A 14,141-nucleotide genomic window follows, 5' to 3' on the forward strand; every position below is an offset into this window, starting at 1 on the left:
GAGGCCAGGAGTTCAAGACTAGTCTGGGCAACATAGTGAGACTCATTTTTTTTTTTTTTTTTTTTTGAGACGGAGTTTCGATCTTGTTACCCAGGCTGGGGTGCAATGGCGCGATCTCAGCTCACCACAACCTCCGCCTCCTAGGTTCAGGCAATTCTGCCTCAGCCTCCTGAGTAGCTGGGATTACAGGCACGCGCCACCATGCCCAGCTAATTTTTTGTATTTTTAGTAGAGACGGGGTTTCACCATGTTGACCAGGATAGTCTCAATCTGTTGACCTCATGATCCACCCGCCTCAGCCTCCCAAAGTGCTGGGATTACAGGCTTGAGCCACCGCGCCCGGCCAAGACCCTATTTCTTTAAAAATATATATATATAGCTGGGTATAGTGGCATGCGCCTGTAGTCCCAGCTATTCAGGAGACTGAAACCAGAGGGAAATTGAGGCTGCAGTGAGCTGTTATGCCACTGCACTCCATCCTGGGTGACAGGGTGAGACCCTGTCTCTAAAAAGAAATAAATGTAATTTAGATGTAGAAACCAGATTTAAAGTTTAATCTCTCTTTGCTTTACTACCATTTTAGTTTCTGTGGTAACATGGATACATTTGGGAATTTTTTTTAAATAATTGTTTATGCAACAATTGGTAACTTCTTGCCACTTCAAATTAGGAAAATTTTCTCACCAGTTAGAACTTTTGGTAGAGTTCAGATTTGCTTAGGTGAATATCAGTAATCTGTAAAATGTCATTTTTTCTAAACTAGAAATCTCATGGCCAGGCTGGGCATGGTGATGCACACTTATAATCCCAGCACTTTGGGAGGCTGAGGCAGACAGATCACTTGAGCTCAAGAATTTGAGACCAGCCTGGGCAACGTGGTGAAACCCTGTCTGGTGGCTCACGCCTATAGTCCCAGCTACTTTGGAGGATGAGGAAGGAGGATCACTTGAGCCTGTGAGGTCAACGCTACAGTGACCCTGAGGTTGTACCACTGCAGCCTGTGCAGCGGAGTGAAAGTCTGTCCTCTCCAAAAAAAGAAAGCTCATGGCCAGACACAGAAAATCATGTTTCAGAAAAGTTTCCATCACACTGCGTTTAGTTCTGTTATGTATGATACAAGAGTACTACACTATTGCATTACTTTTTACCAGTGATAGTTAACAGTATTATGAAGGGATAAATTATATACATATACCTAGGTAAATAAGAAGCTTGGGCCAGGGATAATTTTGCTCTGCTTACTTTTGATAGGATTAACTCTAGGAAAAGATTCTGTTTCACATTTTCCTCCCATTCTTTACTTCTGAAATGATAGCGCTTTCTAGACCCTACTGCTAAGGAAGGTACTTACCATGATACAAAATGACCTCACATCTTCCCTGATCCTAGTGTGCTCAGGCCAGTTGAAACAGAAATGTGGACTAAGTTGGGACGCCTCCAACCAGAGAGAGTCCACTGATGTTAAGAGCATGATCTCTGGGCTTGCATATTGCTTCCCCACCTGCTATCTTGACATTGGGTAGGGGACCCAACCTCCTTGAAGACTTAAAGTGCTGCAAGATAGCCATAATATTACAACACTCACCTCATTAGAGTTGTCTTCAGGATTAAGTGAGGTATATTTGTAAAATGCTAAACACAGTACCTGGAATTACCAAAGGAAGCTTTTAAAAAGTCACCAACATGGGCCAGGCGCGGTGACTCACACCTGTAATCCCAGCACTTTGGGAGGCCGAGGCGGGTGGATCACGAGGTCAAGAGATGGAGACCATCCTGGTCAACATGGTGAAACCTGTCTCTACAAAAAATTAGCTGGACATGGTGACGTGTGCCTGTAATTCCAGCTACTCAGGAGGCTGAGGCAGGAGAATTGCCTGAACCCAGGAGGCGGAGGTTGCGGTGAGCCAAGATCGCGCCATTACACTCCAGCCTGAATAACAAGAGCGAAACTCTGTCTCAAAAATAAAATTAAATAAATAAATAAAGTCACCAACATTTGAGGGCTAGATATCTTTTGAGGAGTCAGTTCCATCCTGAGCAATAGCCCTACTCCACTGGGCAAAAAAGTGGCTCCTTAGTAAAAGAATTTTGGAGATTCTCATATGCTCATTTTCCTCCCCTGTCTTCAGATATACATCAACCAAGTCTGTGAGGATGTCTTCTCTGGTCCTCTGAACTCTGCTGTGCAGCTGGCCGGACTGAGATTGTTGACAAACATGACTGTTACCAATGACCACCAGCACATGCTTCACAGTTATATTACAGACCTGTTCCAGGTGTTACTTACTGGAAATGGAAACACGAAGGTAGGAAGAGCTATTGTGTCAAGCTTATTAAGATTAAAATAGGATTTGCAAGCCACCTTATCTTAAGTTGATGTGCCTAAAGGTGAGGAAGATTTATTAAAAACTCACATGGGCCCAAGAAAGTATATTATTTGTAGTCCCAAATAGTCCATTGCAAAATTAACTTGTGAAAATCATCTGCTTTTTCACTTATCATTTGGTTTTCTGAGAAGCTAGCTTCCCCCCAACAAATATAGGAACATTGTGATTAAAAGAAATCTTTGAGTAATAGTAGTGGTTAGTTGAATATTTTGCTTACCTCAGGGTTAACAAATCATTTTTTATTTAGTTATTATTTGTTGAAAAGTCTTTCTAAAACAACTTTTAAGCTGTAGTAAATGAAGTGAATTGAATATATGAAGGATGTCTCAGTGCTTCACTCTGTCCATTTAGGTTGATTTTTAAGAGGCAACAGATACTGAGCTGAATTAAATAGGACCTTAGGAGATGCCCTATGAAAAGTTTCTTGAGTAAATCTCTCATATTAATGTGTATTCTTATCAATTGCCATTTTTCAAGAAAAAGTAGGGTAAAATGGATTGTAGGCTGATTAAAAGTTCTGGTAAGTTGGGTTGATTGTTCATCAAGGCTTTCTGCCATGTTGGTCTGTGTTCTCTGGAACAATTGAGAGAAAAATGCATAAGCATTTTAAACAGACCAAATGTGAGGCCATACTCCAAATATTCAACATCACTGCAGTTATTTTCGAGGTTATCAAGATATGATAACAGGAGAGCCTCACTGTAGTCCTGCTTTTATGTTTTTAAGGTGTTTGTACATGGACTTTCCTCTTTTCCAGTAGCCAAATTTGTTTGGATCTGGTCCAAGCAAAACTGCACCATTCCTGGGCGGTTTCCAACATGCATCAACATCTCTGACTCCAGTGGAGCAAGATAACTTCCAGGCCTTGAACCCCCATGGAAACTCCTTCCCTCTTTACTCATTGTTGTTGCCACTGTAGGAGAAATCTCTCCTCTGCCTGAATCTGCAGCTGCTTTACCCAGGACCTCAGGAGGAACTCTGAGTTCAGAACCAGGCTGAGTTCAGCCAGGCAAATCTGGCCTTGGGGCTATATATGTCTGAGACATCAACTGTATATGTCTGAGACATCAAAAAATGTTTTCATACATTTTTTGACTTTTTAAAAAATGACCCACACCACAATAGTATGTTCTATTTTTGTTTTGTTGTGTTGTGTTTTTCCATTACATTGCTTAGTACGGTATTTCTAGGGTAAAAAATATGCTTTCTTGGTCTGCCTTGGAACATAGCCACCAATTATAACATTAATTTTCCATAAAAATTGAGTTTAAAGTTCCAACTTGCAAATAAACTTTTGGACAGTCATCTGTTTGTTAGTGGGAAAGTGTATCTGATTTAGGTATTTTCTTAGTAAATAACCACTAAAATGACTTTTAAAATACCTTAATTTGCTTAAGTCAGGGATTTCACTGTACCATAATAACCTTTTGGGTACACCACTGATTGATAACTAAATACAGATAGTGGAGGATGTATATAAATAAACTGTGTGCTTGTTACATTTGCAATGAAAACAAATAAAACTAATAGTTTAAAATGTCCTAGTGTCACCACAAGATGGTGCATATGACAAGAGGGAAAAAATGTCTTTTATTTATTTATTTATTTATTTTTTTGAGACAGAGTCTCACTCTGTCACCCAGGCTGGAGTGCAGTGGCATGATCTCAGCTCACTGCAGCCTCCACCTCCCGGGTTCAAGTGATTCTCCTGCCTCAGCTTCCTGTGGCTCATGCCACCACACCCCATTAATTTTTTGTATTTTTAGCAGAGACGGGGTTTCACCATGTTGGTCAGGCTGGTCACAAACTCCTGACCTCGTGATCCGCCACCTCAGCCTCCCAAAGTGCTGAGATTATAGGCTTGAGCCACCGAGCCCAGACAAAAGACATGTCTTAAGGTGGTTTCAAACCAAAATCTATATATTTGTTTAATCTGTAGTTGTATTCTAACTGTATGTATTTTTTCCTCATGTTTAACTCCCTTTTACAAAGAGTCGCAACATCAGACTTTAATACAGGATACCAAATAGCTATTGCTGTTGCTATTCCCTGGTTGTATACCTGCCCTCATTGACTATTAGTGGGTCTTAGATTTTGACTTCATCCAGGCTTATTTCCTAAGTTCAGGTTCATCCTATTTCATACCTCTTGTTCCTGTTTTTCTGATTGAAACGTCATTGACATTGGAGCCAGGTGTTTTTTTCCTAACAGTTATTCCTAGTGTTGCTGATGGCCGGTCAGGCCAGATGAGATCTGATAGTAACCTCCATGGAGTGCACTAAAGGGTGGTCAGAAATCTCCTTTACTCTTTGATCTCCAGAGGCCATAATTTATTAAGAGCCTCTGTTTGAAAAAGACAGTCTCTGCATATTCAAGAAATGTTACCAGTTGTCACCGCTGAGGATGGGAAGGGGTCAATAGCATGATGGCTTTTGTTTTTACCTTGTTCTCTTTTGTACTACCTAAATTTTTATCATGACCAAGTAGTAATTTTCTAAAAATAAAAATAAATAAGTTCATCAAAACAGTAAAATTAAGCAAAGCATTATGTCATCCTCAAATAAATTAGTATCTACAACATGGTCAAAGGAATTGTGAATACATAAGATACATGCATAAAGACCAGAAAGAAAATAACTTTTCTTTTTCTTTTTTTCTTTTTAATTGAGATGGAGTTTTGTCCTTGTTGCCTAGGCTGGAGTGCAGTGGCATGATCGCAGCTCACCACCACCTCTGCCTCCCAGGTTCAAGCGATTCTCCTCCTTCAGCCTCCCAAGTAGCTGGAATTACAGGCATGCGCCACCACACCTGGCTAATTTTGTATTTTTAGGAGAGACGGGGCTTCTCTATGTTGGTCAGGCTGGTCTTGAACTCCCAGCCTCAGGTGATCTGCCCACCTCAGCCTCCCAAAGTGCTGAGATTACAGGTGTGAGCCACCGCACCCAGCCTTCCCTTTTTTTGACATAGAATCTCACTCTGTTGCCCAGACAGGATTGCAGTGGTATGATCTCAGCTTACTGCAGCCTTGAGCTCCCAGGCCTAAGCAATCCTTCTGCCTCAGCCTCCCAAGTAGCTGGGACTTCAAGCCTATGTCACCACTCCTGGCTAATTTTTGTATTTTTTTGTAAAGGTGGGGTTTTGCCATGTTTCCTACGTTGCTCTTGAACTCCTGAGCTCAAGTGATCTGCCCACCTTGGCCTCCAGAAATACTGGGAATCCAGGCATGCGCCACTGTGCCTGGCCAAAAATACCAAAACTTAATCATAATTTCTGGTTATGGAAATATGGGTGAATTTCCTTTTTCTTTCTGCTTTTCTGTTTTTTTGAAAGTGCTATGGTAAACATCTGTCACCTTTGTAATAAAAAAAATTTTCTAAAATAATATCCAGGTTCCTTCCCAGCTCTAGTGAAGAGCACATTTGTCACATATCCCTGAGTTAGTTACCCACTCCACTCTCCTTACTTTAGTTCCAAGTATCTTATGGAAAGCACAGTTTCATATGGCCTTTGCTTTTAGAAGAGCCATTCTATTTGAGTCTTTTTGTTACTAACTTTTTGTTGTAAGTCATAAGAATGCTGATATTTTAGCTACTCAGCTATTAAATAACATTTACTTGCTTATTATTTATATAATTGCTGGGTGTGGTAGCTCATGCCTGTAATCCTAGTTACTTTGGGAGGCCAAGGTGAGGGAATTGCTTGAGGCCAGAAGTTCAAGACCAGCCTCAGCAATTTAGTGAGACACCCCCCCCACCCCCACCATCTCAATCATTCGATCAATCAGTTTTTAATCAATCTGCTTTTTTATACAGTTGTAAAACACTTTCACATTGAAAGATAACCTCAAAGATTCATAGTAGCTTATTAAAAGGGGTCATATTGTTACTTATTTAGTCTTGGTAACGAAACAGTTGCAGAATTTTTACACCTTAAGTAGAAATGAGCTGAGCTTTGAGAGATTTTTTTGTTTGTTTTAAAGATTGTGTTTCTTTTCTAATTTTTGGAAAGATGGGGTCTCAGTTCTCACTGCATTGCCCAGGCTGGAGTACAGTGGCTATTCACAGATACAATCATGGCTCACTACATCCTTAAACTTATAGGCTCAAGGGATCCTCCCTCCTCAGCTTCCCAGGTACCTAAGACTACAGGCCCACACCACCATGCCTGGCCATATTTCACTTACCAGCTATCATAATGAAGATTGCGTATTTAACATTTGTTAAGCTTACCATCTGTTCAGGCATGTATGTGAGTTGGGGGTAGATTGTGAAGACATTTGCAAAATTCTATCTCCCTAACAGTATAATTGGGAAAAATGATGTTTAAATAACAGTGTGATAGAAGACCTCTATCTCTGTGATAGGTTCTCTAAGAGTGATGCAAGACATTTGCAATATTCTATGTCTCTAACAGTGTAATTGGAAACAGGAGGTTTAAATAACACTGCTCTGTGATAGGTTCTCTCCTGTCACAGAGTGGTGCCAAGTGTTATAAGAGTTCAGAATGAACCTAAAATGTAATTAAAAAAAAAAAGAAAAATAACAAATAAATAAATAAATTCTCACAATTAAAAAAAAAAAAGAGTTCAGAGTGAGACCCTTAAAGTAGAATAAATTGAGAAAGTTTCCTAGAGTAGAGAGACTATGAGCCAGGCCTGGAAGCTAGGCAGTACTTTTATAGGAAGACATGGTGAGAAAACAGCATGCCTGACAGGAAATTCATGCTTACAGTCTGAGAAAAGCCAATATCTTCTTATTTCAGGTGCAAGTTTTGAAACTGCTTTTGAATTTGTCTGAAAATCCAGCCATGACAGAAGGACTTCTTCATGCCCAAGTAAATAGCTTATATATTTATTTTGTAAATACAAACACATATATATTTGAGCAGACAGATCTGGAAAGAGAAAGATTTGGCCTAAAATGTTAACAGGGATTCTCTCTGAGAAGCAATATTAAAGGTGGTGGTTTTTTTTTCATTCCTTTTGTATATATGAATTTCCTAAATTTTCTACAGTAAGCATATTTTACTTTTGAAAAACAATTTTTTAAAATCACCCTAGCAACAATTATATATTAAAACTTTTTTTCTCTGCCCTATTTTGGGTACAGTTATACCATCCCATCTTTTATACTTGACCTGTTTGTGTTTATATGTATCTTAGTATCCACTGAAACAGCAGTACTGAGTCCCCAGCATGTGCTAGATGCTGGATGAGACACGAGTGAATGCAGCGTGACATGGTGCATGTCCTCATGGAGCTTACAGTCTAGTGGAGAGACAAAAATAATGTAACAAATGAACAAGGTAATTGAAAGCTGTGATAAGAGTTCTGAATGCTGAGATAGAATGGAGCTCAACTCCTGTAGAAAAGAAACCATTGTATTCATCTGCTTATCCCTGTTCCCCACCCAGTTCTGTGCCCTGTGGCATATAGGCACCAAATGTTTGATCAAATAATGAATTCACATGAAAACCGTATGACAGATCTTAAAGAGAAAATGGTGGTTTTTCCCAAATAACCACATTCTAAAATTCCAAGGAAATCATATTTTTCAGCTAAAACACTCCCTTTTTTTCATTAGTATACAATGTGGGGGTACATAAGGTTTTTTACATCTACATCTAAATTTCGCCATTTTAGGGTTAATTTTCTATGAGAAAATAATGGTTTTTTTATTTTGAGATGGAGTCTTGCTCTGTTGCCAGGCTGGAGTGCAGTGGCATGATCTCGGCTCACTGCAACCTCCGCTTCCCAGGTTCAAGCAATTCTCCTGCCTCAGCCTTCTCAGTAGCTGGAATTACAGGCACTCACCACCACACCCAGCTATTTTTTGTATTTTTAGTAGAGACAGGGTTTCACCATGTTGGTCATGCTAGTCTCGAACTCTTGAACTTGTGATCCGCCCGCCTCAGCTTCCCAAAGTGCTGGGATTACAGGCGTGAGCCACCACAACTGGCCTGACAAAATTTTTAAAATGTGAGATACTCCCATTTTTAATGTGAATTTTTAAATTTTTAAATGTGAGATATTGATAGTTTTAAAATATTAAAATATACATGAAAAATGTTTTCATATATTATTAATACTCATTTCCTATTTCAGGTGGATGCGTCATTCCTATCCCTTTATGACAGCCATGTAGCAAAGGAGATTCTTCTTCGAGTACTTACACTATTTCAGAATATAAATAACTGCCTCAAAATAGAAGGCCATTTAGCTGTGCAGCCTACTTTCACTGAAGGTTCATTGTTTTTCCTGTTATATGGAGAAGAATGTGCCCAGAAAATAAGAGCTTTAGTTGATCACGATGATGCAGAGGTGAAGGAAAAGGTTGTAACAATAATGCCCAAAATCTAATCGGTCATATTTTTCCAAAGAGTAATGCCGTCTGGATATAAACCTATTTTCTCTCTTCCTTATAAGGAGATTCTTCCAGCTGCTGAATTTAAACAGTAAATACCACATTTCATCATTAACACAGCTATAACTTGCCATAGTGTTCAGATTTATCTTGGACTGTTTTGATACCAAGTGAGTATAAGAGCTTGTACTGAAACAATTTCTTTTTATTTTGCTATTTGCAAATATTTGTTATTTTCCCTACATGAAGTGGCAGTAACCTTTTCACAAAGCTACCCTACTTTTTGAAGTGATTTGCAGTTACTTATCTGAAACAGCATTAGTATGTGACTAAATCGATGTTTCAGAACTGTAGTAGGAATGGTCATGTTCTTTTAATAGCAGTGAGATCCTAAGTTCTTGATGCCACTCACCTGCCAACCTGACCACACTGCTTTCAAGTCTATTCTCTTGAGTCGATGAAAAATGTAAACTTTTAGGAGAGAATGTTTCCTAGGACTTGCCCACTCCCATTCAGTGTTTCAATATGTAAAGAAAGTTACATATAAAATACTGGGATCAATCATAATGTCCATCTTTAGGCAGTTGGTTAAATCAATTATCCAGTCTTTTAAAAGAATTATGGAGGTCTGAATGTGCTGATTTAGAAATATATCTATGAAATATGGTGGGTTTTTTTTTAAGGCACAAGTTACAAAAAAATATGGGATCCCATGTGTGTGTGTTTCTAAATGAAAAATACTTACGTATTGACAGACACTTCTATATTGATACCCAAACTCCTGCAGTGGGAGTGGGGAATGCCTTCTACATACACAATATTACTGTGTGAATTTTTTACTATGAGCCCAAATCTTTTTTTAAATAAAGAAGAAAAAAATCACTCATAATATTACACACATTTTTTCCCTTGATGGTATTTATTAATTTTCATCCATATTTTACTTGACTAAAAATACAATGTATGAAAATTTGTTATATTTAATAATATTTTTATTCCATAAGCTACTACAACAATTTATTGGTATATCTGGGATTCAGCCAGGTCTTATAATATTTAAATTTATGACCCTTGCCATGCTTAGCATTAAGTAAATCAGTATACAAGCAGTATTTAAGGCAAAGCTTTAAGAATACTTTAATTTGTAAATACATAGATACAAGACTGTTTCCATAGGAATTCACAAACCCTCAAACAGAAATATGTATGTGTGTTCTCAAGGTTATCCTGATGCAGAAATCAAACTTGGAAGAAATACTTTTACATTAGAAAAAGGGTTCGGTATAAGGTGAAAAATGGAAGTTCCCAGTGGGCTAGACAAGAACAAAAGTATTAATTTCACAAAAGGCACATTTCTTTATAACAGTTTTTTCAAATCTACCTCCCTATTTTAATGAAAGCATATTCATTAAATATCAAAATGTGCATACATTAGAAACCAGGATGGGTTTTTAATGTGCTTTAGCAGCAGTGGATTCTAAAACTCTCTTTTCCTCTCATTAGTTTGAATAAATAATCACACTCCCTAGAGATCAGAGCATTGACTCTGAAATGTCAAAATGCTAGAGAAAAGAGGGAGTAATTTTTAACTACCCAGAAAGAAAAATGCACAAATACATCTTTACGTATGTAGGTCACAGCATATGTTGGCTTTTATAATTTGGGATTTCTCCTAATTGATGACCTACCCATTTGGGCAGTGAGGCATAGCAAACTGTTCCTCAGTTATCATAGAAAACTTTAATAAAATCTTACATTTTGGATGTAAGATATGGATGTTCACTAATCAAAATGAAGTTGACTTAGAGGATAAGACTGATCCAAAGACACTACAATGTATATTAGATTGAAGTGAGGAAGAGAATGGATTTGTCTTATTTTTCAAACTTTGTTTTCACTTTGTACATAAACCCTCCAAAATGTAGATAACAAATGAAAAAGTGGAAATGACTCAGTAAGGTTAGATTTTGTAAGCAGAGATGAAGCTTGATGTTCTTAATAAAAGTGTCAATGTAGAAAGAACATGAGTGGTAATAAAAAATTACAGCTGAAAAGGCCTAGAAAAATGAGGCAGGCCATATGAGAACACAATTAGAACACAACAATTTAAAGTGCTTAGAGACCCTCAGTTAAACAGTACATATGAATACAAAATATGTTAAGGCCATTCAGAGAGAAGAAATACTTAAGATGTACCTGGCTTGCTTCATAGAGGTAAGAGAAGAATTTTCAATTCGGCGTGCAACAGCAAGGAATATGGCTACAACAATGTTGGCTATTACTAGGGCAACACACCTCAAAGCTAACCCACCACAAACCTAACATATTGATTCACATCTGCTTGGAGTGAAAAAGTTTATCATCAGTCTTTTCAGAAAGGTTTATTTTGTGGGAAATTTTTTTTGTGCTTTAGTACCCCAAGATCACATATATTTGCATACATTATACATACACACATTACATACACATTTCCCCTTGACTGATTCGCATCTTTGTAGATAAAAACACTTAATTTTGATAAAGATTATTTACATCTATATTTAGGATATTACTCCAATTTACAAAGTGAGTGAAATAAAGTTGTTCTCAATGTTTAGTCTCCTAATAGATAATGCTTAAATTTGCAACAGGAACAATATATTATCAAAAGCATTATATTCAGCTTTCAAATATACCTATGTTAGGCAGTGACACCTTAAGAAATCATTTTCTCCCTTATATTTCTAAAGTGCTTTAAAAACTCATTTGTTCTACACATTTTTCAGAGGTAGGTCAGAATTATTCTCTTGTTGCAGATGAGGAAAACAGGCACAGTGAGCATAGGTGACTTGTTTTAGGTTACAAAAAGAATCTGATGAAAGCAGGGTAAGAATTCAGGTTTAGTGGCTAACATGGCACACATATACAAGTGCAAATAAATTATAAAGCACTGCCTGGGTAGCATTTGGTGTTGAAAACCTATTTTGATTATTTTCTATGAATAAAGTGCTGAGACTGTATTAGAAATACAGAATGGGCCTCCAGTGGTATCTAATTCAACTCCCTCCTTAGGAAAGGTCAGAATCATCAAGTGAATACAGAGCCCTTATTAGGACTCAATTTTATGTCAGCTGACTTTTTTTTTTTTTTTTTAACCACTGGTATTCCTACTGGCTTACTAAAAAAATCATGCTTAAGATTTATTTAATATAAAAATATAAAACATCTGAATCATGAAAAACAAGGTATTTATAAATCTGATTGATATATTCAGAGCTAAAAGACCCAGAAAAAAAAATGTGTAGAAAAAATGAAAAACATAAAATTTAATTCAAAATGTATGGTCTATTAACATTATTAACATTTTATCTGTAAAATATTTCATTGTAATTGTATTTGTGCTTAGAAGACCTGATTTCTAGATTTAAAAACAGAAAATGGCATAAATCATATTCTCATAGCCACACTCCTTCCCTTCCTATGCTAAGAAGAGGACTCTCTTTTGAGACAGGGTCTTATTTTGTCACTCATGCTGGAGTGCAGTGGTACGATCACAGCTCACTACAGCCTCCACCTCCTGGGCTCCCGTGATCCTCCCACCTCAGCTTGCCAAGTAGCTGTGACTACCACCACACCACCTCGCTCGGTTATTTTTTTTTTTTTCTAAAGACAGGGTCACCAGGTTGCCCAGGCTGGTCTCGAACTCCTGGGTTCAAGTGATCCACCCACTTTGGCCTCCCAAAGTAAGAGGTCTTTTGATTTGGGAATTGCAGACATGCAACAGAATATACTGTTCCTTCTCATCTGAAGGCTCTAGGAAAAAAACACACTGTTCCCTCTTTTAAAATATAAGTGAATGGTAGTCATGTCTGCATTAATGCCAAAGAACTGTACACTTAAAAATGGTTAAGATGGTAAATTTTATGCATTTGTATATTTTACCACAATAAAAAAAAAATCTAGTCTTTTAAAAATGATAGCCCCTATGTTTTTATGCTTACCAAAATAAACCATATTTAATATTTGGCATATAAGCTAATCTTGATAGAGCAAGAATTGCTATGTTACAAGCATGTTGGAGTCAATTTGATCATTTGTTATAATGGGCATATAAGAAACATTTTTATGTGTAGGCCTCTGAAAAAAATCTAGTTAGGTAAACAGCCTTGATTCACCTTGCAGAAGGTCCTGAAGAATGGAAAAAACAGAAATGAGTCTAATGTCAGTTTTTTCACAACCTCAGAAAATTCTACTACCACGAAAGTATAATACTTTAGTAAAAACATTTCCATTGCAGTGCTTATATCCTGTTATGAGATTTAAAATCCACATTAGCCAATTCATCATTTAAATGACCCACCCCGAACCCTCTCATAGTGTATATGAGCTGATCATATTAGGAAGCACGTTTATTACACAAAACATAAAACACAAACTTGTGGAAGTTGTTTCCAAATGTAAAAGAATCACAATATGAATTTCTGAGTCTTTTCATTTGTTTTTAAACTTACATCAGATGATAGCTTTTTCATTAAAAGTGCCTGTGCTCACATTTATTAAAAGTTTTCATCATCAGTATTTAGGTATCTTGATTCTCCATGCTTCAAGACAAAAAAATCTTCAGCATTAAGTCCGTATCTCTCTAGAGCTTCATTCAGCTTCACTGGAGGCTCTAAGTAATGCTGGCCAAAGGTAGAAGAAAAACAGAAAAAGATTAACGGTACATATATTTGGGAGAGACTCCAATAACGGTTCAAACTAAAATAACCAACAGATGTCTAGTTAAAATAAGGCCCTTTCTTTTAATTGAAGCATTAGCAAATGGGTCTGTCACATTTTCTAATACAGTTTTGAGTCATGAATCAACAGAAATGTATATGGTTGAATAGAAATCATGCCAAAACCATGCATATCAAATTTGGTGCCATCTTACTTTGAACATCATTGGATTGCATGAAATCTTATCACTGTTTTACCATATGAAATTCAAGTCTAAATGGAATCAGTGCCAAAGATGATGATATTAGGTAATTACATGTTAACATTTTTGAAAAACAGAAATTTGAGACTGAGGTGTGTGTGTGTGTGTGTGTGAGCAAGTGCTAGAGCAAACTGTTTTGGCTGAAGAAGGGTTGTTATCCTCAAAAAGTCCAGTCAAATACAGAAACCACAGTCTGCAGAATGAAAGAGGGTCCCAGAGAATAGAGCTACAACAGGTGGAGTTTCTAATTTCACTTTATATCCTCGCCTTCTGATTGCTCAACAAAAATGGAAGATAGCATACAGCATGTTTGGCAGTGTTTTAACCCACTAAAATGTTTTCCAATAAATTGAGACCACCTGAATATGGAGTAAAAGTATGTTTACCTTTTAATTTACTAATGAATGACAAATCATCAGTTATTTCTCTTTT

General features: G+C 37.3%; 2 protein-coding genes across 12 annotated transcripts in view; one reads left to right on the forward strand and one right to left on the reverse strand.

The window, feature by feature from the left end:
- Positions 1 to 14,141, forward strand: part of ARMC10 (armadillo repeat containing 10) — a 30,663-nt gene that overhangs the window by 8,831 nt on the left and 7,691 nt on the right. The window contains exons 4-7 of one of the 4 annotated variants that reach the window (XR_013524061.1): positions 2,130 to 2,306; positions 7,149 to 7,220; positions 8,491 to 8,718; positions 8,812 to 8,919. Coding sequence is in view for 3 of the 4 variants with exons in the window: in XM_035255052.3 (XP_035110943.1) it covers positions 2,130 to 2,306; positions 7,149 to 7,220; positions 8,491 to 8,718; positions 8,812 to 8,844 (510 nt within the window). In the remaining variant the exon portion in view is untranslated. Of the gene's footprint in view, positions 1 to 2,129; positions 2,307 to 7,148; positions 7,221 to 8,490; positions 10,769 to 14,141 lie in introns of those variants that run through there. The other 3 variants (XM_035255052.3, XM_035255053.3, XM_002751675.6) reach the window with 3 other exon arrangements.
- NAPEPLD (N-acyl phosphatidylethanolamine phospholipase D) overlaps positions 9,650 to 14,141 on the reverse strand; it is a 47,154-nt gene continuing 42,662 nt past the window's right edge. For all 8 annotated transcript variants that reach the window (XM_017975423.4, XM_009002592.5, XM_035255048.3 and 5 more), the window contains one exon: positions 9,650 to 13,410. In XM_017975423.4, the coding sequence (XP_017830912.1) occupies positions 13,285 to 13,410 (126 nt within the window). In that variant the 3' untranslated portion in view covers positions 9,650 to 13,284. The remainder of the gene's footprint in view (positions 13,411 to 14,141) is intronic.

This window comes from Callithrix jacchus, chromosome 11 (genome assembly GCF_049354715.1).
Source record: "Callithrix jacchus isolate 240 chromosome 11, calJac240_pri, whole genome shotgun sequence".
Taxonomy (NCBI): Eukaryota; Metazoa; Chordata; class Mammalia; order Primates; family Cebidae; genus Callithrix; species Callithrix jacchus.